This window comes from Oryzias latipes, chromosome 8 (assembly GCF_053564925.1).
Source record: "Oryzias latipes strain Hd-rR chromosome 8, Olatipes_Hd-rR_3.1".
Classification (NCBI taxonomy): domain Eukaryota; kingdom Metazoa; phylum Chordata; class Actinopteri; order Beloniformes; family Adrianichthyidae; genus Oryzias; species Oryzias latipes.
Window position 1 is genome coordinate 1,156,914 of NC_136244.1, and position 20,587 is coordinate 1,177,500.

The window sequence follows — 20,587 nt, forward strand, 5'->3', positions numbered from 1 at the left end:
GACGTTCATTGATCCGGGCCTGTTGATGCTCTTTGGGGCTTTTCCATCCGCCACACGCTGACGATGTGGCTCCGTGACCCACAGACACGAACGGCTGTTTACGTCTTTAGGAACGGTGGTGAGCCGGCGTTTTACGGGAAACCTCACCACAGATCCATGGGTTGAATTTGGGGAGAGGGCCATGTTTCGGGGCAGTTGGGTCTGTCTTCAGTACAGGGTGGGCTGATAAACACTGTCATGTGACCTGATCATGGGCCAACCAGACGGCAGCAGAGGATGAACCGTGGGGGCCGAGCACACGAGGACTGTCCCGAATGAAGATGTCATCGCCACATTTACCAACGCACACTTTTTTCCCTTAAACTAACACTCCAGACGTTCTGTGCCGCTCTGCTTCCTGTTCTGTCATTTCTGCCTCACTTTCTTGTTTTGGAGCAGATGTTCTGGTAAATTCCAGCGTTAGGTTCTGGTCTCTGGCTGATGGTTGTTCTGAGTCTGCTTCCTCCGGTCCTCCTTAGAGACCCTTCCTCTCCACTCTCACCTTTGCTCTCACTTCAGTGGAATCCGTAAGTCTTTAATGAAAGCTTATTCCAGCATTCATTACTACTGGAACTATCAGCAAAGGTGCAGCTCCTGTTTGGTGGAAGCACCAGATTCTCTGCATGTGACCCAGACTCCATGATCCTCCTTTTTCGCCTAAAGAAAGGTTTTTGTGATTGATCCAGAGCCTGGTTTGGGTTAGAAAACTGTAATTCTGCTGATTTCAGCCGCTGAAGGAGGAGCATCCTTGCCCCGCCCACGGCTCTGTTCTCTGACACGACCTTTTTGGTCTACATTTTAATAAAATATGTCTATGTTGATACCATAATAAATAAGAGAAACACCACTTTCATTCATTGGATATTTATTACCCCAAACATTAGGACAATAATAAAACCCAAACATGGACCGTGTCAGCAGTTTGTCCTCCATCGGCTGCAGTGACAGCTGGACCTCGGCGTCTCCTGCTCCTCACTAACCTCATGATGTTCTGAGGCGGTCCACTCTTCCACAAGTTCTACATGCGGTTCCATGAAATGATGGTCTACGCCGACCATCATGTGTGTGAGGTGACCCTCATCATCCGTGAACAGGACGGTAGACCGTTGCTGCATGGTCCAGGTCACATGGTCTGTACTGCAGACGGCGGTGTCTTGGTGTGGGTGGAGTCACCTGCAGCGGTCGTCTGTCAGTCCAGTCAAAGCGGTGGAGTCGGTTCTGAATGGTTCCTCTGGAGCCCCCAGTACCCCTCCCATCTAGTAAACGGGCCTGCAGCTGTGTGGCGTTTGCTGAACCAGGTCAGAGGTCAGAGGTTCTGGTCATGGTGGTGGTCTGTCACGGGGGGGGGGGCTCCTCTCCTGGGTTTGTCCCAAACTCTGACGGTAGTTCAGAGTCTTGGTCCAAGTCTGCTGATGACACTTGGAGACTCACCAAGTCCCCCTGCAGCACCTGCCTGCCCCCCCCCCCCCCCCCCCCCAACCTGAAGGCGCTTTGGTCGGGTGGAGCTGCTCGCCGTTCAGCGGCGTGTTCATGGCTGTTAGGAGGAGGAGCTTGGAAGGACTTGGTGACTAAATCAGCTGTTTAGACCCACACAATGCTGACTTGATGAAACACTGAGACGCTTTTTCTCCTGGAAGCTTTTGGCTCCAATCAACAACCTGAAGACAGTGAGACCATCATGTCTGTCTGTCACCACAAACAACTGTCCGGAAAACCACATCCACACACTTCTGGCTACATCCTCAACTTGTTGGGAGTCGTTAACTGTGTTTTAGTGTAGCAGCAGCAGAAAATGAAAATCTTTTCTGACATTTTTTTAATAAAAGAAAATATTTTCCATATTGCTCAGGTCTGTCTTCCAACTGTTTGATTTGCTGTTTGAATTATTAGAAAAACACTTTAGTAGATTATCACACACAGATTGAGCATGGAAAATGTTTTTTTTCCCCCAAAGGTCTGTCTCAGACACACAGAGGTTTACTGAATATACTTTTCTCACTTTAGTGTTTCTGATCATAGATGTAATCATTGTGCAGTTAGAATATTTCATTTCTGATGATGTCACATGATCTCAACTGAATCCAACTGAATCCAAACTCTGCATCCTGAGTCCTGCTCCAGGTCCAACCGAACCCGCATCCTCCACGTGTCTTTCCCCTCGCGCGCCGTGAGTGGGCGGAGCCAGCGAGGAGACCGGGGGCTTTGCGTGACAACGTGGCGCTTTGTAACCAATCAGAACCCGTCTTTAGTTTTTTCTTAATTTACCTCCGTCTCACACTTTCTATTGGCCAAAAACTTTGGTTAACCGCCAATGATTGGCTGGGTGTGAAACAAGCCCCGCCCCCTTTTGGAAACACTATAAACAAGAAGGGTGCCAACGCGGACCGACGCGCCTTGAACTCATCACGGCGGGAGGTGCGGAGGAGCGCAGAAGGAGCAGTGCAGAGTCGACTGACTGGGAGCGGACTTCACACGCGTGAGTGGGGGGAGTGGGGGGGGCAGGTTAGAGGAGCGTCACGGTGCTGCTGTAATTCTCTGTCCGCGCGCCCTTTTGACCCGATCATCCTCTCCTCCGCCGGTGCGCGCGCGCGCGGCGGAACCCACAGGAACCATGATGATGCTGCTGGGTCCCCTGGCCTTCCTCTGCATCCTGGCCGCCACGGCCGTGTCTGTCCCGCCTCAGGAGAAGCGGGTCCATCACCAGCCTGACCTGAGCAGCCACGTGCACGACGACGCGCACGGCTACCAGTACGACCACGAGGCCTTCCTGGGCAAGGAGGAGGCCAAGACCTTTGACCAGCTGACCCCCGAGGAGAGCAAGGCCAGACTAGCGTAGGTTGTCCTGATGGAGGAGGCTGAACTCCTGATGACGTCATGAGTTCAGACAAACTTTAACACTTTTATCTGGTCACCACTTCAAACAGTACGTCATCCTGATGTGACATCCAGAAGGTCTTGGGATATTAGCAGTGATGCTGAGTGTCTGTCAGTAGTTCTCTGACTTCCAGATTGAATCACATCTAAAAACGCAATTGTCCAAAATGATAAACAAATATTTACTGTCCAAGAGCGTAAAAAGCTAACGATGACAGCAGAGCACAAAACTTTACCCTTAAACCTGATCTGAAGCCAACTGCAACCCAAAGCATTGTGTGCCGCTTGTTTCCGTGGTAACAAAGCAGGTCCAAGCGTCACGGTGTGAGATACAGTCAGAGTGATGTCACTGTCGGTCCTGCTGGAGAAAACATGGCTCCATTTTTCCAAGAGCCCGCTGACGGCACCTTTTGACATGCTAGAGGTGCCTTCCAATAGATGAGTCTGGTGTTGAAAATCTTTGTCTTAACCATCGACTGTAAATGAGAAGTGGACCGAGTGAGTGAGACATCATCGATAGAAAAAGGTTTTACTCCCGGCTCCAACCAAATGAAGACGATTCAGTTGCCATTTGGCTCTGAGAGCTGGAGGTCAGACGTTTTCAGTGACGTCACACCTGGATTGGTTCTTACAGTCAATGGTTATAAACTAAAAGATGCTGTTTCTGAGTGCATGACGCCCCCCCCCCCCCCCCCCCCCCCCCCCAGGAAGATCGTGGAGCGCATAGACACCGATAAGGACGGCTTCATCAGCCACGCCGAGCTGCACCACTGGATCAAACACCGGCAGAGGAGGTACATCGAAGACAACGTGAACAAACACTGGAAGGACTACGACAAGAACCGGGACGACCAGATCGCCTGGGAGGAGTACAAGAACACCACCTACGGCTACTACCTGGGTACAGACAACGCCCCGCCCTTCCCCACCCTTCCCCCACCCCTGCAGTGGTTCTTGTGTAACAGCTTTGCATTGTTGCCTGCATGGATCTGTAATAAGACCATGGACAACGGGGTTCTTGATCATCTACTCTTATTTAATGGCAATACCTCCTTGTTCCTGAGGGGGCGCTGTAGCTTTAGCTAGGAACCCGTTTCTGCCTTCAGGAGAAGTTCCTGAAGATCGGACCACAAGGCCTCATGCCTGCTTTCTTTGCAGGAGAGGACTTTGATGACGTAGAAGACAAGGCCACGTATAAATCCATGCTCGCCCGAGACGAACGGCGTTTCAGGGCGGCCGACCGAGACGCCGACGGCATCGCCACGCGGAGCGAGTTCACGGCCTTCCTTCATCCAGAGGAGTTTGACCACATGAAAGACGTGGTCGTCCAGGTAGGCCGCCTCTGCAGATGTGCCTCCAACATCTGGCTGAGCGGAGGGCATTTTCAGAGAACATTCTTAAAAAACGGAGGTTTTGTTTTCAATCCTTCATTCAGGAAACGCTTGAAGACATCGACAAGAACAAAGATGGAAAGATCGACATCAATGAATACATCGGTAAGTCAGAGCTGCAGGTTTTTAACTCCTGGAAGGAGACGTCACCTCCTTAAGCTTCACGTGGATTTGTAAATGATCGTCTCTTTCAGCTCAGGGAAGTAGATGCATCCTCACCTTCAGCACAGAACATCATACATGTCATGTTCTCAGAAATGCAGAAGAAAAAGTCAGGAGTTGAGTTTTGTGAAGGGCCCAAATGCAGGAGAACAACACAAAACCAGAGCAGAAGCCCCTTTTTGTAAGGAGGAGGCTGGATGGAACAAAAACAGGCTGGGGGGGTCCCAACACGTCCACTCGATTGTTGACTAACTAAACTAGAACTAAACTGTCAATCAAAGCATGAAGACATCACCACAAAGGAACAAAACGGGAAATCCAACCAGCAGCTTCATCAGGTCTTCAGAAACAGCTGTTTAGCTCATCAGCAGCCAGATGGGGGGGGGGGGTTAGGAGTCCTGGAGGGCTGGAAAACAGGCAGGGAACGTTGGTCCCCGGCACCAAGACCTTCCTGAAACCTCGATCTCGTTGCCGTTGGCTGCGTCTCCTGACTGCACCGTCCTGCTCTTTCTGCAGGGGACATGTTCACACCAGAGGACGGAGAGACGGAACCTGACTGGGTCCATACAGAGAAGAAGCATTTCTCCGAGTTCAGGGACTCCAACAAGGTACAGGATGGTCCCACCAGAGGATGGGGAGGGCGAGGAATGCTCTGATGCTGTTCCATCTTCCTTTTCCAGGACGGTTATCTGGACGCCGGTGAAGTGGCCCACTGGATTCTCCCAGGAGAGGTGGACCATGCTGACAACGAGGCCAAACACCTGATCCACGAGACGGACACCGACAAGGTAAGGCTGACGCCGTCTGAGCCTCAGGGCTCGCCGTACGCCACAAACCCATAAGGCCTCTTGTTAAATCCTGAGACGTGTGGTCAACCACAGCTTTAGGGAGACTTGCTGTCCCGCTTTAGTCAGAGGAGGGAAAACATGCATATCTTTTTAGTATCGTCTCCATTCAAACATAAAAATATCCTAAACTTCAGGAACAGATGTTTTTTAAAGTGTTGGTTTTGGACTCCACCTGCTGATCATGCCATCACGGACCAAAGCTGAGTTCCTGATTGGTTGCGTCTGTAGCAAATCGCACCACGAAACGTGCTGCTGCTAGACCGCCACGCCTGACGCTCATAACCCCCCCAGGACCCCTGATGGCATCTGTACGTTGATCGAACTGTGACGCTGGAATCCCGTTGGGTGTGAACGCAGCTTTAGAAGCCCTCTAACCCTCATCACAACCTCTTTTCTGCAGGGGGGGGCTGTTATTCTACCCTCTGATGGGCAGTAGACTTGGAGTTTTTTCTATTCTTTCTACTTCCTGGGCACAGAAATGTAATTGAAATGAACATTTTGGTCCCTCAGACCTTTGAGCTCAGCTGCTCATTCTTTGGTTAATTGTGGGTTAATTACTAACGATATTCTGACGGTTTTGCTGGAACTGACCTGCTCTTCATTTTTCTTCCTTCTGTCTGTCAATCATGACCCGATAAACCCCCTCTGGATGGAAATCAGGACGGGAAGGTCACCAAGAAGGAGATTCTGGCCAACTGGAACATGTTTGTGGGCAGTCAGGCCACAAACTATGGAGAAGATCTGACCAAAAAGCACGACGAGCTTTGACGAGCCGACAGAATTCAAGACCAATGTCTTTGGATCTGCGCTCCACCGACGGTTTTCAGGGGGGGGGCTGTTTAACCACACAGAATAGTTTTGGACCAGGAGCTGAGGGCTGCACTAGAACACCCAAACTCTGCAGGTGACAGTGATGATGCTGACGTTTGTTGACGCGCGGTTTGGTCCAGGAGCTCCAGCTCTTGGTTCTGACCGTGCACGGCCGTATTCGTGCACGGCCCGTCAGGGACGATCCAGCTGAGGACATTTCAGGAGAAACGCCGCGTAGCAGGAAGGCTTTGTGAAGTTCAGTAAAAGCCGAAGCTCCTCTGCCCTCCGGCATGTGACCGTTTGCAGACGCTCAGTGTTCGTCCGCTCACCTCCAACGACGCTGTGAGGACGGCGCCGCCTCCCTGTCGTCACACGCCAACACTCCATTTTTCAAGCTGCACTGAACTCTTCATTTGGTCCAAATCTTCCCGTTCTCCGTGTTTGCTGTCCACCCTGAGCTAGAGGAGCTCTGTTACACGTTCAAACATTAAAGGTTGGGTTTTTCTACAGATCTATCAATGTCTTTCTGTATTGATTCTTTTTTCCTGCTTAGACATGATCCTCCTCATGAACTATAGACCCCCCCCACACAGACACGTCTGTCTGGAGTGTCAGTAAACAGCAGGAACTCGTTAACGTCTGCTAACATCCAGAGGGCAAAGGAGAGATGCTGCCGAAACTGCTGAGAACTTGATACCCCAATGTTTGGATTTGAACCCGGATCCTGGTGGTTTGAAGGTTTGTTTTCTACCAAAGAAACCTTCAACTGTCAGGGTTTGACGGCCCTGAAGGCCTTCTGGGTTTTTCTCTTTCTCTATCTCTGGCCGTGCTGGTCAGTGTCGGCTGAACGCACCTGATGCACCTGATGCAGGTATTCAGCAATTGGCAGCAAATGCACACCTAAAAACGAGCAGGATAATTGTCCTCCAGGTTCCTCCTGCTGTTCGATGAGTCACCATGGCAACCAAAAGCCTCATCAGGAACACGCCGCCAAGACTGACGTGGGGAAAAGGCAAATGTGGCTGCAGAACCCATGCAGACGCCACAGTCCTGCTGGGTTCTGGACCCGTGTGAGAGGATCTAACAGTTAGTCCACACACCAGGGAGGGGGTTCTAAAGCAGCATTAGGAGTTTAGGACCAGTCCTGCATTTACATGGTTCCCTGTTTAAAAAACAGGAGTCGGTTCTCCTGGTTCTGGTCCGAACTGGCTGCAGTTTTTGAAGGTAAGAATCCTGTCCGCTAAGTCTGGACATGAGATGGGATCTAGCTGGATCGGCCTCTTTGATTTCATTTGGGTCTTTATATCTGGACAGATCAATCCAGGATTTTTCCAGTTCAGTCCATGAGTTGAGAAAATGACTTGGCTAAGACATGAAACTCCTTCAACTTCTAAAAAAAACAGTTCCAGATGAGCCTTTTCAATACTTTTTCTGCTTTTAGTTTGAATGTGAGGCTGTAATTCTGTTCCGAGTCTCTACTGACACCAAGACGTCAGACAGAACCGCTGGTCTCTTCAGGAAACTTCAGTCTAAACCAAACTCCTGTGCTCTCCTCGTCTCTTAGCTACTCCCTTTAGGAGGCATTCCAGCGAATCATCTAAGCCTCTCCTCTGCATCCTCCTCACTCCCTCTGACCACCTTCATGTCCTCCTCCTCTACATCCATGACCTCCTCTTTGGTCTTCCTCCTGACCTCTTTGCCATTCTCGGCTTCCTTTTTTTCCGTTCAACTTTTTTTTTAACCAGATGAAAACCCGTTCACATCAATATCTCTTTTTCTAGATTAGATTAGATTTGCTTTATTGTCATTGTCCGTTGTACAATGAAATTGAAGCATCACCATTTCTGTGCAAGAATAACGATAAATATAATATTAATCTGTAGCGCCTCCCAGAGGGCAGCAGGGTGAACAGGTCTGAGCCGGGGTGTAACTGTTCTTAATGTTCTGAGCCCCAGTGATGCAGCACGCGGAGTAGATGTCCGTCAGGGTGGGGAGAAGGCATCCAATGATCTCCTGAGCCATCTCTACGACTCTCTGCAGTCTCTCCTTATCCGCGGCCGTGCAGCTGCAGAACCAAACTGTTCTGCAGTACGTGAGCAGATCTGGATGGATGATGGTAGAAGGTCAGCAGCAGGTTGGTGCTGATGATGTTCTTCCTGAGGAAGTGCAGACGCTGCTGAGCCTTCTTGATGATGGCGGTGGTGTTGGCTGTCCAGGATAGGTCAGCAGAGATGGTGATGCTGAGGAGCCTGAAGGTGTGGACCCTCGGTGGACCCTCTCTACATGCTCCACATTGATAAGGAGGGGGGCTGGGTCTGCGCCATGCTTCCTGAAGTCGACAATGATCTCCCTGGTTTTGCTGGTGTTCAGGGTGAGGTTGTTCTCTGAGGACCAGGTTGTCAGCTTCAGGACCTCCTCTCTGTAGGCAGACTCCTCCCCCCTGGGGATGAGTCCAACCACCGTGGTGTCGTCTGCAAACTTGATGATGCAGTTGTTGTTGTGGGCTGGACTGCAGTCATGAATGTACATGAAAGTACAGCAGGGGGCTTAGCACACAGCCCTGTGGGGCGCCGATGCTCAGTGTGCGGGTGGAGGAGAGGTGGGGGCCAAGTCTCACAGTCTGTGATCGGTTTGTGAGGAAGTTGTTAATCCATTTGCATGTGAGGGCGATCTGGCCAAAAGGTCAGTGGCAGGCGTTATTAAAGAAAAGTCACTAAAAAGTGAAACTGAAAAAGAAAAGAAAAACACACTAAATACTTGATTTTAGGTGAAGAATAGTTCAGAACCAGGAGAGCTACAACTAGAAACAAATACTGTTTTTTTAAAGGAAAAGTATGAAGAGGAACACAGTTTCCTCTGATTTTGTGGTGTTCCAGCCAGGAGATGCACATTAACTAAAGGCTTGTTTTCCAAAACTGGTCCTGACACAAAGAACAAGCATGACAAAAGGTAGGATGACCTCTTGACCTTTGATGAAGGGAGCGTAAATGAGTCGGAGCAAGGCTGGGAAGACCTTTGTGGATGAGTGAGAACATGGACAGTTCACAGTGATGAGTGAGACGGGAGCCTGAAGGCCGGGGACCTCTGGTCCTAAGCTTGAATGATCCTCAGGTGAACGGAGAGTAGATTGATCTCTATCTAGAAAGATCCCTTTAGATCTGTGATCCACTCCAGTTCTTTCCTTTCTATGCTTTTCTACGGTGGCCCAGAAGGGTCACAACACAACACATTAACTTTATACACAACACACTAACTTTACACACAACACATTAACTTTACACACAACACACTAACTTTACACACAACACACTAAATTTACACACAACAGATTAACTTTACACACAACACATTAACTTTACACACAACACAATAACTCACAACACAACACAATAACTCACAACACAACACAATAACTCACAACACAACACATTAACTCACGACGGAAGTAAAGCAGCAATTGAAGTGCTTTTATTCTGAAATTTCTACTGGGCTGAGCAGCTAACTACCTAACAGAAAGTAATGTCACAGTGAGCTGTGGAGGGAGCTGCACGCGCGCTCCTCTCCTCTCCTTTTTTCCGCTCCGTCCTCTCACACAGGCACGTGCAGTCCCCAACACACACGCACACACAGGACGGAGCAGAAAAAAGGAGAGGAGAGGAGCGCGCGTGCAGCGACAGAGGGGGGTGTCAGAGCGGAGGGAGGAGTGTGTGTTCATCTTGTGTGTGTTTAGAGGAAGGAGAACCGTAGTAAAGACAAAGTTTCTGGCAACACTGCTGCTAGCTTCTCTTGTAGCAATAACATGCTCCCTCCACAGCTCACTGTGACATTACTTTCTGTTAGGTAGTTAGCTGCTCAGCCCAGTAGAAATTTCAGAATAAAAGCACTTCAATTGCTGCTTTACTTCCGTTGTGAGTTAATGTGTTGTGAGGTAAGTTAATGTTTTGTGTTGTGACCCTTCTGGGCCATGAGTTAATGTGTTGTGAGTTAATGTGTTGTGTTGTGAGTTATTGTGTTGTGTTGTGAGTTATTGTGTTGTGTTGTGAGTTAATGTGTTGTGTTGTGAGTTAATGTGTTGTGTTGTGAGCTATTGTGTTGTGTTGTGAGTTAATGTGTTGTGTGTTAAGTTAATGCGTTGTGTGTTAAGTTAATGTGTTGTGTGTAAAGTTAATGTGTTGTGTGTAAAGTTAGTGTGTTGTGTGTAAAGTTAGTGTGTTGTGTGTAAAGTTAGTGTGTTGTGTGTAAAGTTAGTGTGTTGTGTATAAAGTTAATGTGTTGTGTGTAAAGTTAGTGTGTTGTGTGTAAAGTTAATGTGTTGTGTGTAAAGTTAGTGTGTTGTGTATAAAGTTAATGTGTTGTGTTGTGACCCTTCTGGGCCACCGTACTTTTCAGTTCCATACAGAGACACTCAAAAGGGTCAAACCCCAGACGTTAAACCAGCAGCTAAACCGGAACCCAAAACCCATCTGTTCTGTCAGACCTGAAAACATTTTCTAATGAGATGAGAACCAGATCAGCCATCTTGTCCTAAGAGCCGAGGGAGTAATGACCCTCTACACGCGCAGTCACAGCGACCTGGTTACAGAGAGATAACTACTGTGGTCATGGGGCCCAAACCCGAGCCACTGATCATTTGATAGTCTGCGTGAAACTGTTCCAGTGTTTAGCTGTTACTGCAGTCAGCTTAGCATTTCTCCGTTGGTCCTGGTTTGCGGTGACAGCAAACATGTGTCATCATCCTTCAAACCTGAACTCAGCACACATCAGTGTGAGGACAACGTATCAGGAGTACAGTCTGCTTGCAGAGCACTTTGACCCTGTCACAGGAACAGGCAGACTGCTGGATCCAAATGCAGCAGGTGATAAATCAGGCAGGGTCAGGCAGGCAGGGGTCAATAACTGGCATATGAGCATCAGAGGAGAGACGGGGTCAGGATCCAGGCGACGTGCCGGGGCAGGCGGCAGGCAAACAGAGTCAGAAACAGAAGATCAGGTCCAGATACAACTCTCAGAAATATAGGGGGTGTGCCACAAACAGTACTTGGCACTGAGTGAGGCTCAGTACAGTTTTTCAGTAGACTGTAATTAATTGGGTGAATGGGAGTCCGATGTGCGGAATCCAGGAAGTGCACGCTGGGGTTGCTGGGAGATGAAGTGCATTCAGTGCTCTGGAGATGGTTCCCCCTGGTGACCAGAGGGGAAGACAGCGTTCTGACGTCTCTGAGGTGAAGGTGGAGGACAGTGATAGAGTTCAGGCGCTGTCCTGTCTAAGGAGGTGACCTTGGTCAGAGAACAACACGTGGAGATGTGTTCATTATCAAGTCTTGTCTTATCCTGGTGTGTTTTTTTCTCTTGTATTGTGTCCTTGGAACATGGAGCAGATGATTGACAGAAGTTAAAGAGGTTAGAGACAGAAACATATCAAGCAAAAATACATTTGCTCTGCTGAACCCGTCTTCCCTCTGCTGGCTGGTGGTAGAAGGCCGCTGCTGAAGTTCTACTCTCCTCCAGAACGTCCAGCTCCTGTTTGGGAATGTCCTTGATTCTGGGATGTCCTATGACTTGTCTTCATGCAGGTGCTCAGCCAAAATGTTAAGAAATTCTTTTCTCTCAGCTGTAAGCCTCAGCTCAGCGGCCTGGTGGAAAACACGTCTGCCCTAAGACTGGAAGGTTGTGGGTTCAAATCCACAGTATAGTCATACTAAAGACTGAAAAGGAGATCCAATCGCTCCCTGCTTGACACTCAGCATTAAGGAGTTGGAGGTTAAACCAGTCACCTGTACAGGGAGAAAAGCTTCTTATTCTAAGGTGAGAAGTCACCCACTACACCACCGTGTCCATGTGTTGGATGCTGCAAGTTTGTGGACTAAGGGATTTATATACCTACAACACAACCAGATCAGTCTATCTGTGGCAAGTTGTTAATCAAATAATTATAAAATTGTTTCAAAGTAAAATAATGCCGTTGCAATCAATATTGGAAAATATCATTTAGATTGATGTTCTGTAGGTTTATTTGACTCTAAGGTCAAACCGACCAATCACAGCAGACAACACACATGTGATGTCATGAACACGGATCAGTCCATCATTCCAGTCCAATGTGTGGACAGACTTTGAATAAAGTCATGTGACCATCCAGTGTCTAGAATGTTCTAAGAATGTTCCCTTTGGATTCTTTGGATGTGGAAAAACAACAGTGGTGAACTTTAGGAAACTACCATGTGAATGGATTTGACATTCATTCTAGTTTACTTGTTGGTTTGGACACAGATTTCATTAACTTGATGATCTGGAAGAAATCCAAGAATCTGGAAAACTGTTCAGGAGCAGGAATTTCTGTCTGGAAGTTTGGATGAAGAGGATCTGGATCCACTTTAGGACAGAGGATCTGGATCCACTTTAGGTTCAGAGGATCTGGATCCACTTTAGGCTCAGAGGATCTGGATCCACTTTAGGGCAGAGGATCTGGATCCACTTTAGGTTCAGAGGATCCACTTTAGGTTCAGAGGATCTGGATCCACTTTAGGTTCAGAGGATCTGGATCCACTTTAGGTTCAGAGGATCTGGATCCACTTTAGGTTCAGAGGATCTGGATCCACTTTAGGTTCAGAGGATCTGGATCCACTTTAGGTTCAGAGGATCTGGATCCACTTTAGGTCAGAGGATCTGGATCCACTTTAGGTTCAGAGATCCAGATCATCATAATGAACCGATATCAACTATGAATCAAATTGTTATTAATATCAATCGTAACACCTCTACTTTGTACCACTGAGGAAATGTATCATTTTTGCCCAACCTGTAAATTGATCTCTACATGTCATTTGGACGAGAACTGATGAATAATAATCTGTTTTAATTCAACAAGCACAAACAAAAAAGTGTGAACATGCTGTTAAAGAGGCCCCTGAACCGAACCAGCCCTCCGTCCATAACCCTTGTGCTATCCTAGGCACTTTAACGTTGGGAGTTGGGTCATCTAGACCCACTAGACAGTGCTCTGAACCTTTTTTCTTCAATGATTTGTGATCTTCACTGGTGTCCATGGATTACATGAAATCTTTCCACCTTTATCCACCTTTGTCATGGGGGGGAGAACAAGGTGGAAAGATTTCATGTAATCCATGGACACCAGTGAAGATCACAAATCATTGAAGAAAAAAGGTTCAGAGCACTGTCTAGTGGGTCTAGATGACCCAACTCCCAATGTTAAAGTACCTAGGATAGAACAAGGGTTACACAGAAACAGCGGTCCCAGAACCGCCTGTGTCTAAAATGGGTTTGTGTTCTGCCATCAGGATGGCCGTCTGCAGCTCTCTGAAGTTCTAGAAAAGGTGGACTACTTCAAGATGAGCACCATCACAGACTATGGAGGGATGAGGGTGAAAGAGCACGAAGAGCTGTGAAGATCTGCTCCAACCTGGAGCCGAGAGGGAGGAGCCATCAAATGGAGCCGTCCTCAGGTGTCAGAACCTTAACATGGTTTTAATAAATAATCCAGAATAGTCTCCTGTTTCTCCTCTTCTGTTGGAGGAAACCCCAGAACTGGAACCAGGATCCTGTTCTCCCCAGGACGGAATATAAATGTGCAGCAAACAAACACCTGCAGTCCAACAATGTTCCTGATGTTTAATGTGTAAACAAAGTGAAACAGAAAACTCTCAGTAAATAGTTTGCATGAAAAACACATTTATCTTTGTTGAACTAAACTGCCTGAACATGTAATCAGACGTGGTTCCCTCGGGTCCAGTCGGGCCGTCTAAAGACGGCGTCCCATTCAGAGGAGGAAGTCCAGATGTAAACTTTCATGGGGGGTTCAGTGTACGGAAGAACCGCTCCTTCAGGCCGCACAAGCCCGGACCGACGTCACATCCGGGTCAGGCCTGCATGACCGGACGGGCCTCCTTGGCCCGGAGGTCCACTCCAGAGCCCGCGAAGCCGGTTCCCCCCTGAAGGAGCAGAACAGAGCTTTACCTCCTGAAGGTTACAGCGAGATGAGCAGCTGATTGGTCAGTTTATGACTTGAATAACTGGCCCCTCAGTCCAGTTCTCTTATACAGTCAATGGAGCTGACCCCCCCCACACACACAGCGCTGAGACCCTCATGCAATTCAAACGTGTGACGGCGGCGGCGTGACGGCTGACCCTCTGCAGCGGGATGATGTCTCTGTCGCTGAGTTTGTCTCCGCTCACCGGGTCCAACATGTCCTTCCGGATCAGCCTCTCCACACACTCCTGGGTCACCACGGCCCCCCTGAAACAGCAGAGCGTCACTCATCATCCCCACAGAGGTCAGAGAGGCCGTTGTCACGGTGACGGGGGCTCACGAGGGTCGCAGCACGGCGCAGGGGACGCTGTTTCCCAAGGCGTCTCTGGTCACGGCGCACACGTACCGGTCCTGAGGAGAGAGCGCACGGATGTCCCGGTTCAAACCGGGAAATGACCTTTGACCTGCAGCAAAATCCACGAAACTCTCTCTTCCTATCAATCAAAATGTTTCAGCTGCTTCTTCTCTGCTGCATTACTTCTCCAGAGGATTTTTGGGGTGATTGATGCTTTCCGAGTTTAACAAGCCGCTCCACAAGCAAACTAGCTTCCTGTTGTCATGGTTACCACTCAGAGATGACCTCAGGTGAAACCAGATCAGAAGATTTTCAATTTTCATTTAGGACAAAACTCCACAGATAAAGCAGAGCTGCAGCAACAGGCTGGGGGCGGTGTGAGGTCACTGAGGTCACACCGCGTCCCAGCCTGACCCGGCTCCGGTTCTGATCAGCTGACCTGGCGGTTGAGCAGCGCCACTCTGTCGAGGCCGGGGTCCAGCGGGGTGAAGCGCACCGGGATGAGCTCGTTCATCTTGATGGGTCGTCCGGACATGGGGCAGAGCACAGCCTTACTCTACGGGAGGGAGGGGGCAGTTACCCGGTGGAGCATTTACAGAGTTCCCAGAATGCAACAGCAGGTCAGCAAGAGCCCCAGCTTTTAAGGTGAGCCAACTTCAACATACAGAAGAGTCATGACCTGATGAGCAAAGGCAAACAGGTCAACCTGACAACAACTTCACCGCTCAGCGGGATGAGCGTGGCGCCCCCTGCAGGCCGCCCCCCTGCAGGCCGCCCCCCTGCAGGCCGCCCCCCTGCAGGCCGCCCCCCTGCAGGCCGCCCCCCTGCAGGCCGCAGCTGTCAGAATCCGTTTCCTCTGCTTTCAGGAACCAGCAGACGGGTCTGGGGGAACAAACCCTCACCGGTTTCTTCAGCTGGGTGGGTTTGGCCTCTGGAGTCAGGGAGGGGATCCAGAAGCTCGGCAGCGTCCGGCTGGATGAGGCGGCAGCCGCGGACGGTTCCTCAGCTTCTCCGTCTTTGCTCTGTCCTGAAGACAAACGGATCAGCAAACGGACATCCTGACGGAAAGCGGCGCCCGCACAGGAGGACGGAACGCACCAGACGTGAAGGGGTTGATGGGCTTGGACACGATGCTGCTCTCGCTGGACTTGAACTTCTCCACCTTCTGGATTTCCTCAGACTGGGACTCCAGCTGGTTGCTGCTCTTCTGGGCCTGTTTCTGCTTCTCGTAGGCCTGAGAGGTTAAGAGGAAGGAGGTCAGACCAGCTGTTCCTCAGTGGAAGGAAAACACGACAACACGAGGGGAACGCTTTAGTTATCTTTGTTTTAACGAGGGAGTATTAGGATAGAACAAAATGAAAGGAATACATTGACGAGAAAAACCGAGGAAGTTCACTAATTTTTCTTGTAATTTCTAGGATTTGGACTACAAATGAAAAAGTCCAACTATGAGGTCAAAGTGGAAGTGAGCCTGCAGACTCTGTTTGATCAGACTGTATGGGGTTTATTGATGAGGCTCCAAATGTTTGGAAGCTCGTTGGTTTGATTGATTGGTCGATGGGCGGGTCTGCAGGATCGAGGCGGTTTCCCTGCAGCCGTCCACTTCAGTCCTTCTCCCTTCAAAGACGGGATCTGTGTTCAGAATGTTCTTCTAAACGGTCGCACGCTAATAAAACTGGGACTTTGAGTCGCCAAAAGGTTGAGAATTTCTTTCTGGCAGAAAAGATTCCCAAAACGCTCCACGTCTTTGATCCCAGCTTCCATAAACAGACGACTTTGATGCTTTTCTTGTTGATTTAGGATTTTTTCCTCATAGATTTACGTGTTTTAAAGTAGTAAACTTACAACTTTAAAATGAAAAAGTGATACATTTAGCTGGTGACTTTTAAAGTCGTAAATATACGACTTTATTCTCTAAATGTAACAGTTGCGACTTTTTTCCTGTAATTTTGCGACGTGAAAATCGTGATTTTACGATGTTTTCTGTCTGTGAACTGGCTCCAACCCTCCGTCGTGTGTTTAGATGCAGGCGGACGAACCAAATAGTAACTGGAACCGCTCTGGATGAAACCGGGAACGCTGGAGTCCTGCGTCCACTTTGGGGCTCTGCTGCACGTTTTCTCTGCTCTAACATCACAAACATGACACGGCTGTCTGATTCCCGCTCTGACCTCACAGAGCGAAGCGCTGGTCTGTGTGAACCTCAGCTCTGAATGGTTGCTTGGGGGGGTCTTTAGGTTATAATGAGACAAATGTGGACACAGCAGCGCAGCGGTCGGCGCCGCCTGCTGGTGACCTTTCTCACTCACATGCAGGACTGACCTTCATCTTTTTGGCCGCTTCGGTCTTCTTGTGTAGAATGTATTCAAGTATCGCCTGTTTTTCATACAAGAACCCATCAGGACTGAAAAGAGCAACACAAGCAGATCAGGAAGATGAAGCACATGAAGGACAGAGAGCATGAAGGATCAAACGTCAGGAAAAATGAGTCTTCATCTGCATTTTCTATAGTAATGATGGGCTTTTCATCCAGACCTTCTTTTTCAAAAAACTGTTTTTCATATATCTGGACTTAACGTCTTCTTCCTTGAAGTCTTTTGAAGCCACTTGGATGAAACATTTCAGGGAAGAAGACGTTGAGTCCAGATGGCTGAACAGAGCATCATCTGCATAAAAGAGAAGCCATGTCCTCCCTGTCCTCCTCCTCATGTATCTGTGTGATGCGCAGGCTGCTGCTGTGAGTGTCTGAGCGCTGGGGGGGGGCAGAGACGGACGTACGTCACCACGGGATCCTTGCAGGGCTGCAGAGACAGGCAGCAGCAGTCAAAGTCCTTGATGGCGTCTTTGCCCAAACGGATGCTCTGTGTTCCATAGCCGGACGCAGCTGAGAAGGTTCAAAAAGAAAAACTGAAAGGAACGCAGATATATTTTTGTTTTTAACATGTTCATCTTTCTGATGATGGAGGAGAAACATCAGCTTAAAACTGCATTTCTTAATATTTCTTTATTCAAAAGTGAATCAGGAGCAGATGAAAAAAGCCATTTGAAATGTTTTTTGTAATTGTGGTGTAGAAAATATTCTTCAATGATTTGTGATCTTCACTGGTGTCCATGGATTACATGAAATCTTTCCACCTTTACCCACCTTTGTCATGGTAGGGAGAACACGTCAATGTAAGGGGGGGGGGTCATCTAAGATAGCACAAGGGGTAGGTGTGACATCAAAGCTAAAACGCAGGCCAAACTCTCCCAGCTCCGCCCCTTTCATATCATCCACTGTCAGACCAACAGATCCATGAACGTCTTTGTTTTCCTGGTCTGAGCTGGAATCTGGATCAGAACTGGACGGACTGATGGTTACGATATTATTGCTTTATGTTGCACCGCTAATGTTAGGTTGGGGGGGGGGGGGGTGTAAGCTTGTGGGAGAGCACACTCACACATGGATGAGGGAAGTGGGGGTGGGTATACTCTGCACCAACAGTTTTGTTTCAACTTTGGTTAAGAAACAGCCCCAGCTTGAGTTACTTTACATCAAATGAATACCTTTGTATTTTTCTTTAACCATAGAGGAGTCATAGAGGTCACAGGGCCACACGTGGCCCCACAGCCTCCTGGTCTTCTGTCACTCTGCCTGCTATACATTTATTGCCCACTCGATGGCGCATTTGAGCAAATGAAGCACAGTGGAGCATCGGTTCGAGACAACAGCTGGTGCTTCATGAGGCTTCACGTCGACATCACTTCAGGAGAGACTCTGTTCCTCAGGAACTTCCTGCTCATTCAGTCCTTCCCTTCCATCCCCAACAACGACCCCCCCGCTGCTCACCTGTGTCCTTCCTCTTCTCGTGGTAGGTGTACACGGCCCCGGCGGTGCAGTTCTTTCCGTGACGAGTCATTCCGTTTCTACCGACTTCACTGTCCGCGTAACTTAGGATGCTAACTGTAGCTGCTAGCGAGCCTGCAGGCACGCGCCTCTAATCAAGAGGATCGATCAGAAAGCAGATGATCTATAGCGGTAAATGGTAGATGCGGACTGGAGTCACAGTCGCGCGTAATCTTTTGCAGACATCCGAACCTCGTTAGGTTTTATTTACGTTGGAGTCCACCGACAACCGGACGCTTCTTCTGCTCTGCTTTGCGGTCAACTACCAGCTCGTGGAAGCTGTGTCGCCACCTCCTGGTTTGGCGTGGAACTGCACCAAGTCACGCCAAAAGAAACCAGTTTGATTTCAGCTCCTCGTCAGTACACCAGGATTACTTTGTTATTGTTGTAGGGGTTGACTGATGTCTTCTTTAAGACATAAATAATAAGTAAAATAACTTTGTTTGAGTTCTGTGAGGCTCTGAATCAATAGAAGTGTAGTTTTGTGTGGAAGCACAGCTGCTGCTCTGTTTTTCTATCTGAACTTCATGATGAGCATCTGCAGTGACCCTTTGGATCAGATATGTTATTGATCATCGTCATGAGGACTTTTCTTTAAAATGGCAAAACGTTTTAGTTTGTTTCTTTATATAAAGAAAGGGTATAAAGGCTAGAATGGAGCCAAACAAAAAGACAGACACTCCAGAACCTCACATTCAAATGTCCTGCACACAAGAGATGCTGTACCTCAGTAACCATGGTGACCAGCTGCAGGTCTGTTTGTTCAGACCTGCAGCTGCATCACATTCAATGGTGATGGTTTCAATGGTTACATTCATTCATGGTGTGTCACTTTCTTCAGCTTACAGTTTCTTATGCTGTCTGTGTTTATTATGGAATTATAAAGGTTTCATTTCCTTCTAAATTAAAAATCTTATATTTTCATTAAATGACGACATATAAATGAAAACCAAAATTTCCCTTTTATGTTTGGTAAACGTTACAACAGGTTTGGTTGTAGCGTTTTTTTGTTTTTTTTGTTGGACCTGAAAACCTCCTTCATGCACAAACATGCAGTTCTGGTGCTGGACCGTCATTATGACACTAAAGTCACAACAAGAATCTGAAACCCAGCATTTCTGTCCTCTGCCTGCAAACCCAGGAAGCCTGATTTCTGACATGTTTTTTTACTTCTAGATTCACCTCTAGTCTAAAGGATGAAATAAAAACCTCCACTTTTTTCTGATGGAGCAGACAGTGGACGGATATAGAAGAGCAGAACAAATGGTTCCCAAAGTGAAAAAGCTTTTCTTTATATACAGTTAAGGTTTGTTATGTGCATTTATTAAAAATGGGCTTTATTTTAAGGTAAAACTGCTCCTGACCTCTTTGCATGCATCCATGGTAGACCCCCGTCTTCACCTCCGCCTCCTCTGCGGCGGTTTCAATGACGAACAGCAGAGGGCGCTGTTGCATTAAGGAAAACCCCCAGTAAAAATGCAGGCATTCAAATCTTCACTGTAGTGATGGTCTGGCAACTGTAGTGATGGTCTGGTCTGGCAACACCGACGCTTCGGCGCACGCGTCGAGCTCATTAAGGCTACGTTCACACTGCAGGCTGAAACGACCCAATTCCGAATTTTTTGCCCCTAAGCGGCCCAATTCCGATCTTTTCATGACAGTCTGAATGACACAGATCCGATCTTTTCAATTGCGACCCAGGCCCCGTGGGTTTGCCGGCCTGATTCCGAATTGCAGCCGTTCTTTTCAATTGCGACCGCCGTCTGACCGGCCAGGCGACTTGATTCCGAACTGTACGTCATCGACACGCAACAAACGTCATCATTTTGCGTTAAAGTAGGCAGGAACGAGAACGTAAACATCAACCATGGTGGACGATGCTGCTGAGATCAGTCAGTAGAAGGGAAGGGAGGTCACTGATTGGATTCATATTTGGGCTGATCGCTCTTTTCAGGCCAAACTCCAGGGCTCTGATCGCAACTGGGCGGTTTTTGAAAAAATTTCCAGATAAATGGCAGAGCGTGGTGTTGAACCTTTACCGCGATAACTTTTTTTTCTTTCTCCCCTTTGACCGTGCTCAAGCGCGGGGGTCCCGGGCGATCCTCCTCCTCCTCTCTGTTCTGATCCTTAGATTCTCCAGAACGGGTTAATAAAGAGTCCATAGCATTTATTTTGGGGGAAACCTTCTTTTATTACCGTCCTCCGTAACACACAACATGAATGCGCGCCCACACT

General features: G+C 48.4%; 2 protein-coding genes across 3 annotated transcripts; one reads left to right on the top strand and one right to left on the bottom strand.

Annotated features, from left to right (window-relative positions):
- Positions 1-2,383: 2,383 nt before the first annotated feature.
- Positions 2,384-13,845, top strand: rcn3 (reticulocalbin 3, EF-hand calcium binding domain). 2 transcript variants are annotated; one of them, XM_023957873.2, is made up of 8 exons: positions 2,384-2,515; positions 2,646-2,871; positions 3,621-3,814; positions 4,072-4,244; positions 4,349-4,409; positions 4,983-5,074; positions 5,147-5,254; positions 13,423-13,845. In XM_023957873.2, exons 2-8 carry the CDS (start codon positions 2,651-2,653, stop codon positions 13,528-13,530), a joined length of 957 nt encoding a protein of 318 aa, XP_023813641.1. In that variant the 5' UTR covers positions 2,384-2,515; positions 2,646-2,650; the 3' UTR covers positions 13,531-13,845. The 2 variants fall into 2 exon arrangements, with proteins under 2 accessions (XP_023813641.1, XP_023813642.1); XM_023957874.2 differs by lacking the exon at positions 13,423-13,845 and adding an exon at positions 5,975-6,639.
- nosip (nitric oxide synthase interacting protein) lies at positions 13,740-18,624 on the bottom strand. The gene is made up of 9 exons (XM_023957875.2): positions 18,296-18,624; positions 17,245-17,350; positions 16,789-16,870; positions 15,565-15,700; positions 15,369-15,493; positions 14,906-15,022; positions 14,452-14,522; positions 14,270-14,378; positions 13,740-14,073 (listed from the first exon to the last, which is right to left on the bottom strand). The coding sequence occupies exons 1-9, from the start codon at positions 18,363-18,365 to the stop codon at positions 14,002-14,004; spliced, it is 888 nt and encodes a 295-aa protein (XP_023813643.1). The 5' UTR covers positions 18,366-18,624; the 3' UTR covers positions 13,740-14,001.
- Between the last annotated feature and the right edge of the window lie 1,963 nt (positions 18,625-20,587).

Bases quoted from the DNA above. Each gene is read 5' to 3' on its own strand.
- rcn3 (XM_023957873.2), top strand. From the start codon at position 2,651: ATGATGATGCTGCTGGGTCCCCTGGCCTTCCTCTGCATCCTGGCCGCC. The intron at 5,075-5,146 runs GTACAGGATGGT...TTCCTTTTCCAG, and splicing joins AGTTCAGGGACTCCAACAAG to GACGGTTATCTGGACGCCGG. The intron at 5,255-13,422 runs GTAAGGCTGACG...TTCTGCCATCAG, and splicing joins ACGAGACGGACACCGACAAG to GATGGCCGTCTGCAGCTCTC.
- nosip (XM_023957875.2), bottom strand. From the start codon at position 18,365: ATGACTCGTCACGGAAAGAACTGCACCGCCGGGGCCGTGTACACCTAC. The intron at 15,494-15,564 runs GTGCGTTCCGTC...GTTTGTCTTCAG, and splicing joins CATCAACCCCTTCACGTCTG to GACAGAGCAAAGACGGAGAA. The intron at 14,379-14,451 runs GTGAGCCCCCGT...CTGCTGTTTCAG, and splicing joins TGCGCCGTGCTGCGACCCTC to GGGGGCCGTGGTGACCCAGG.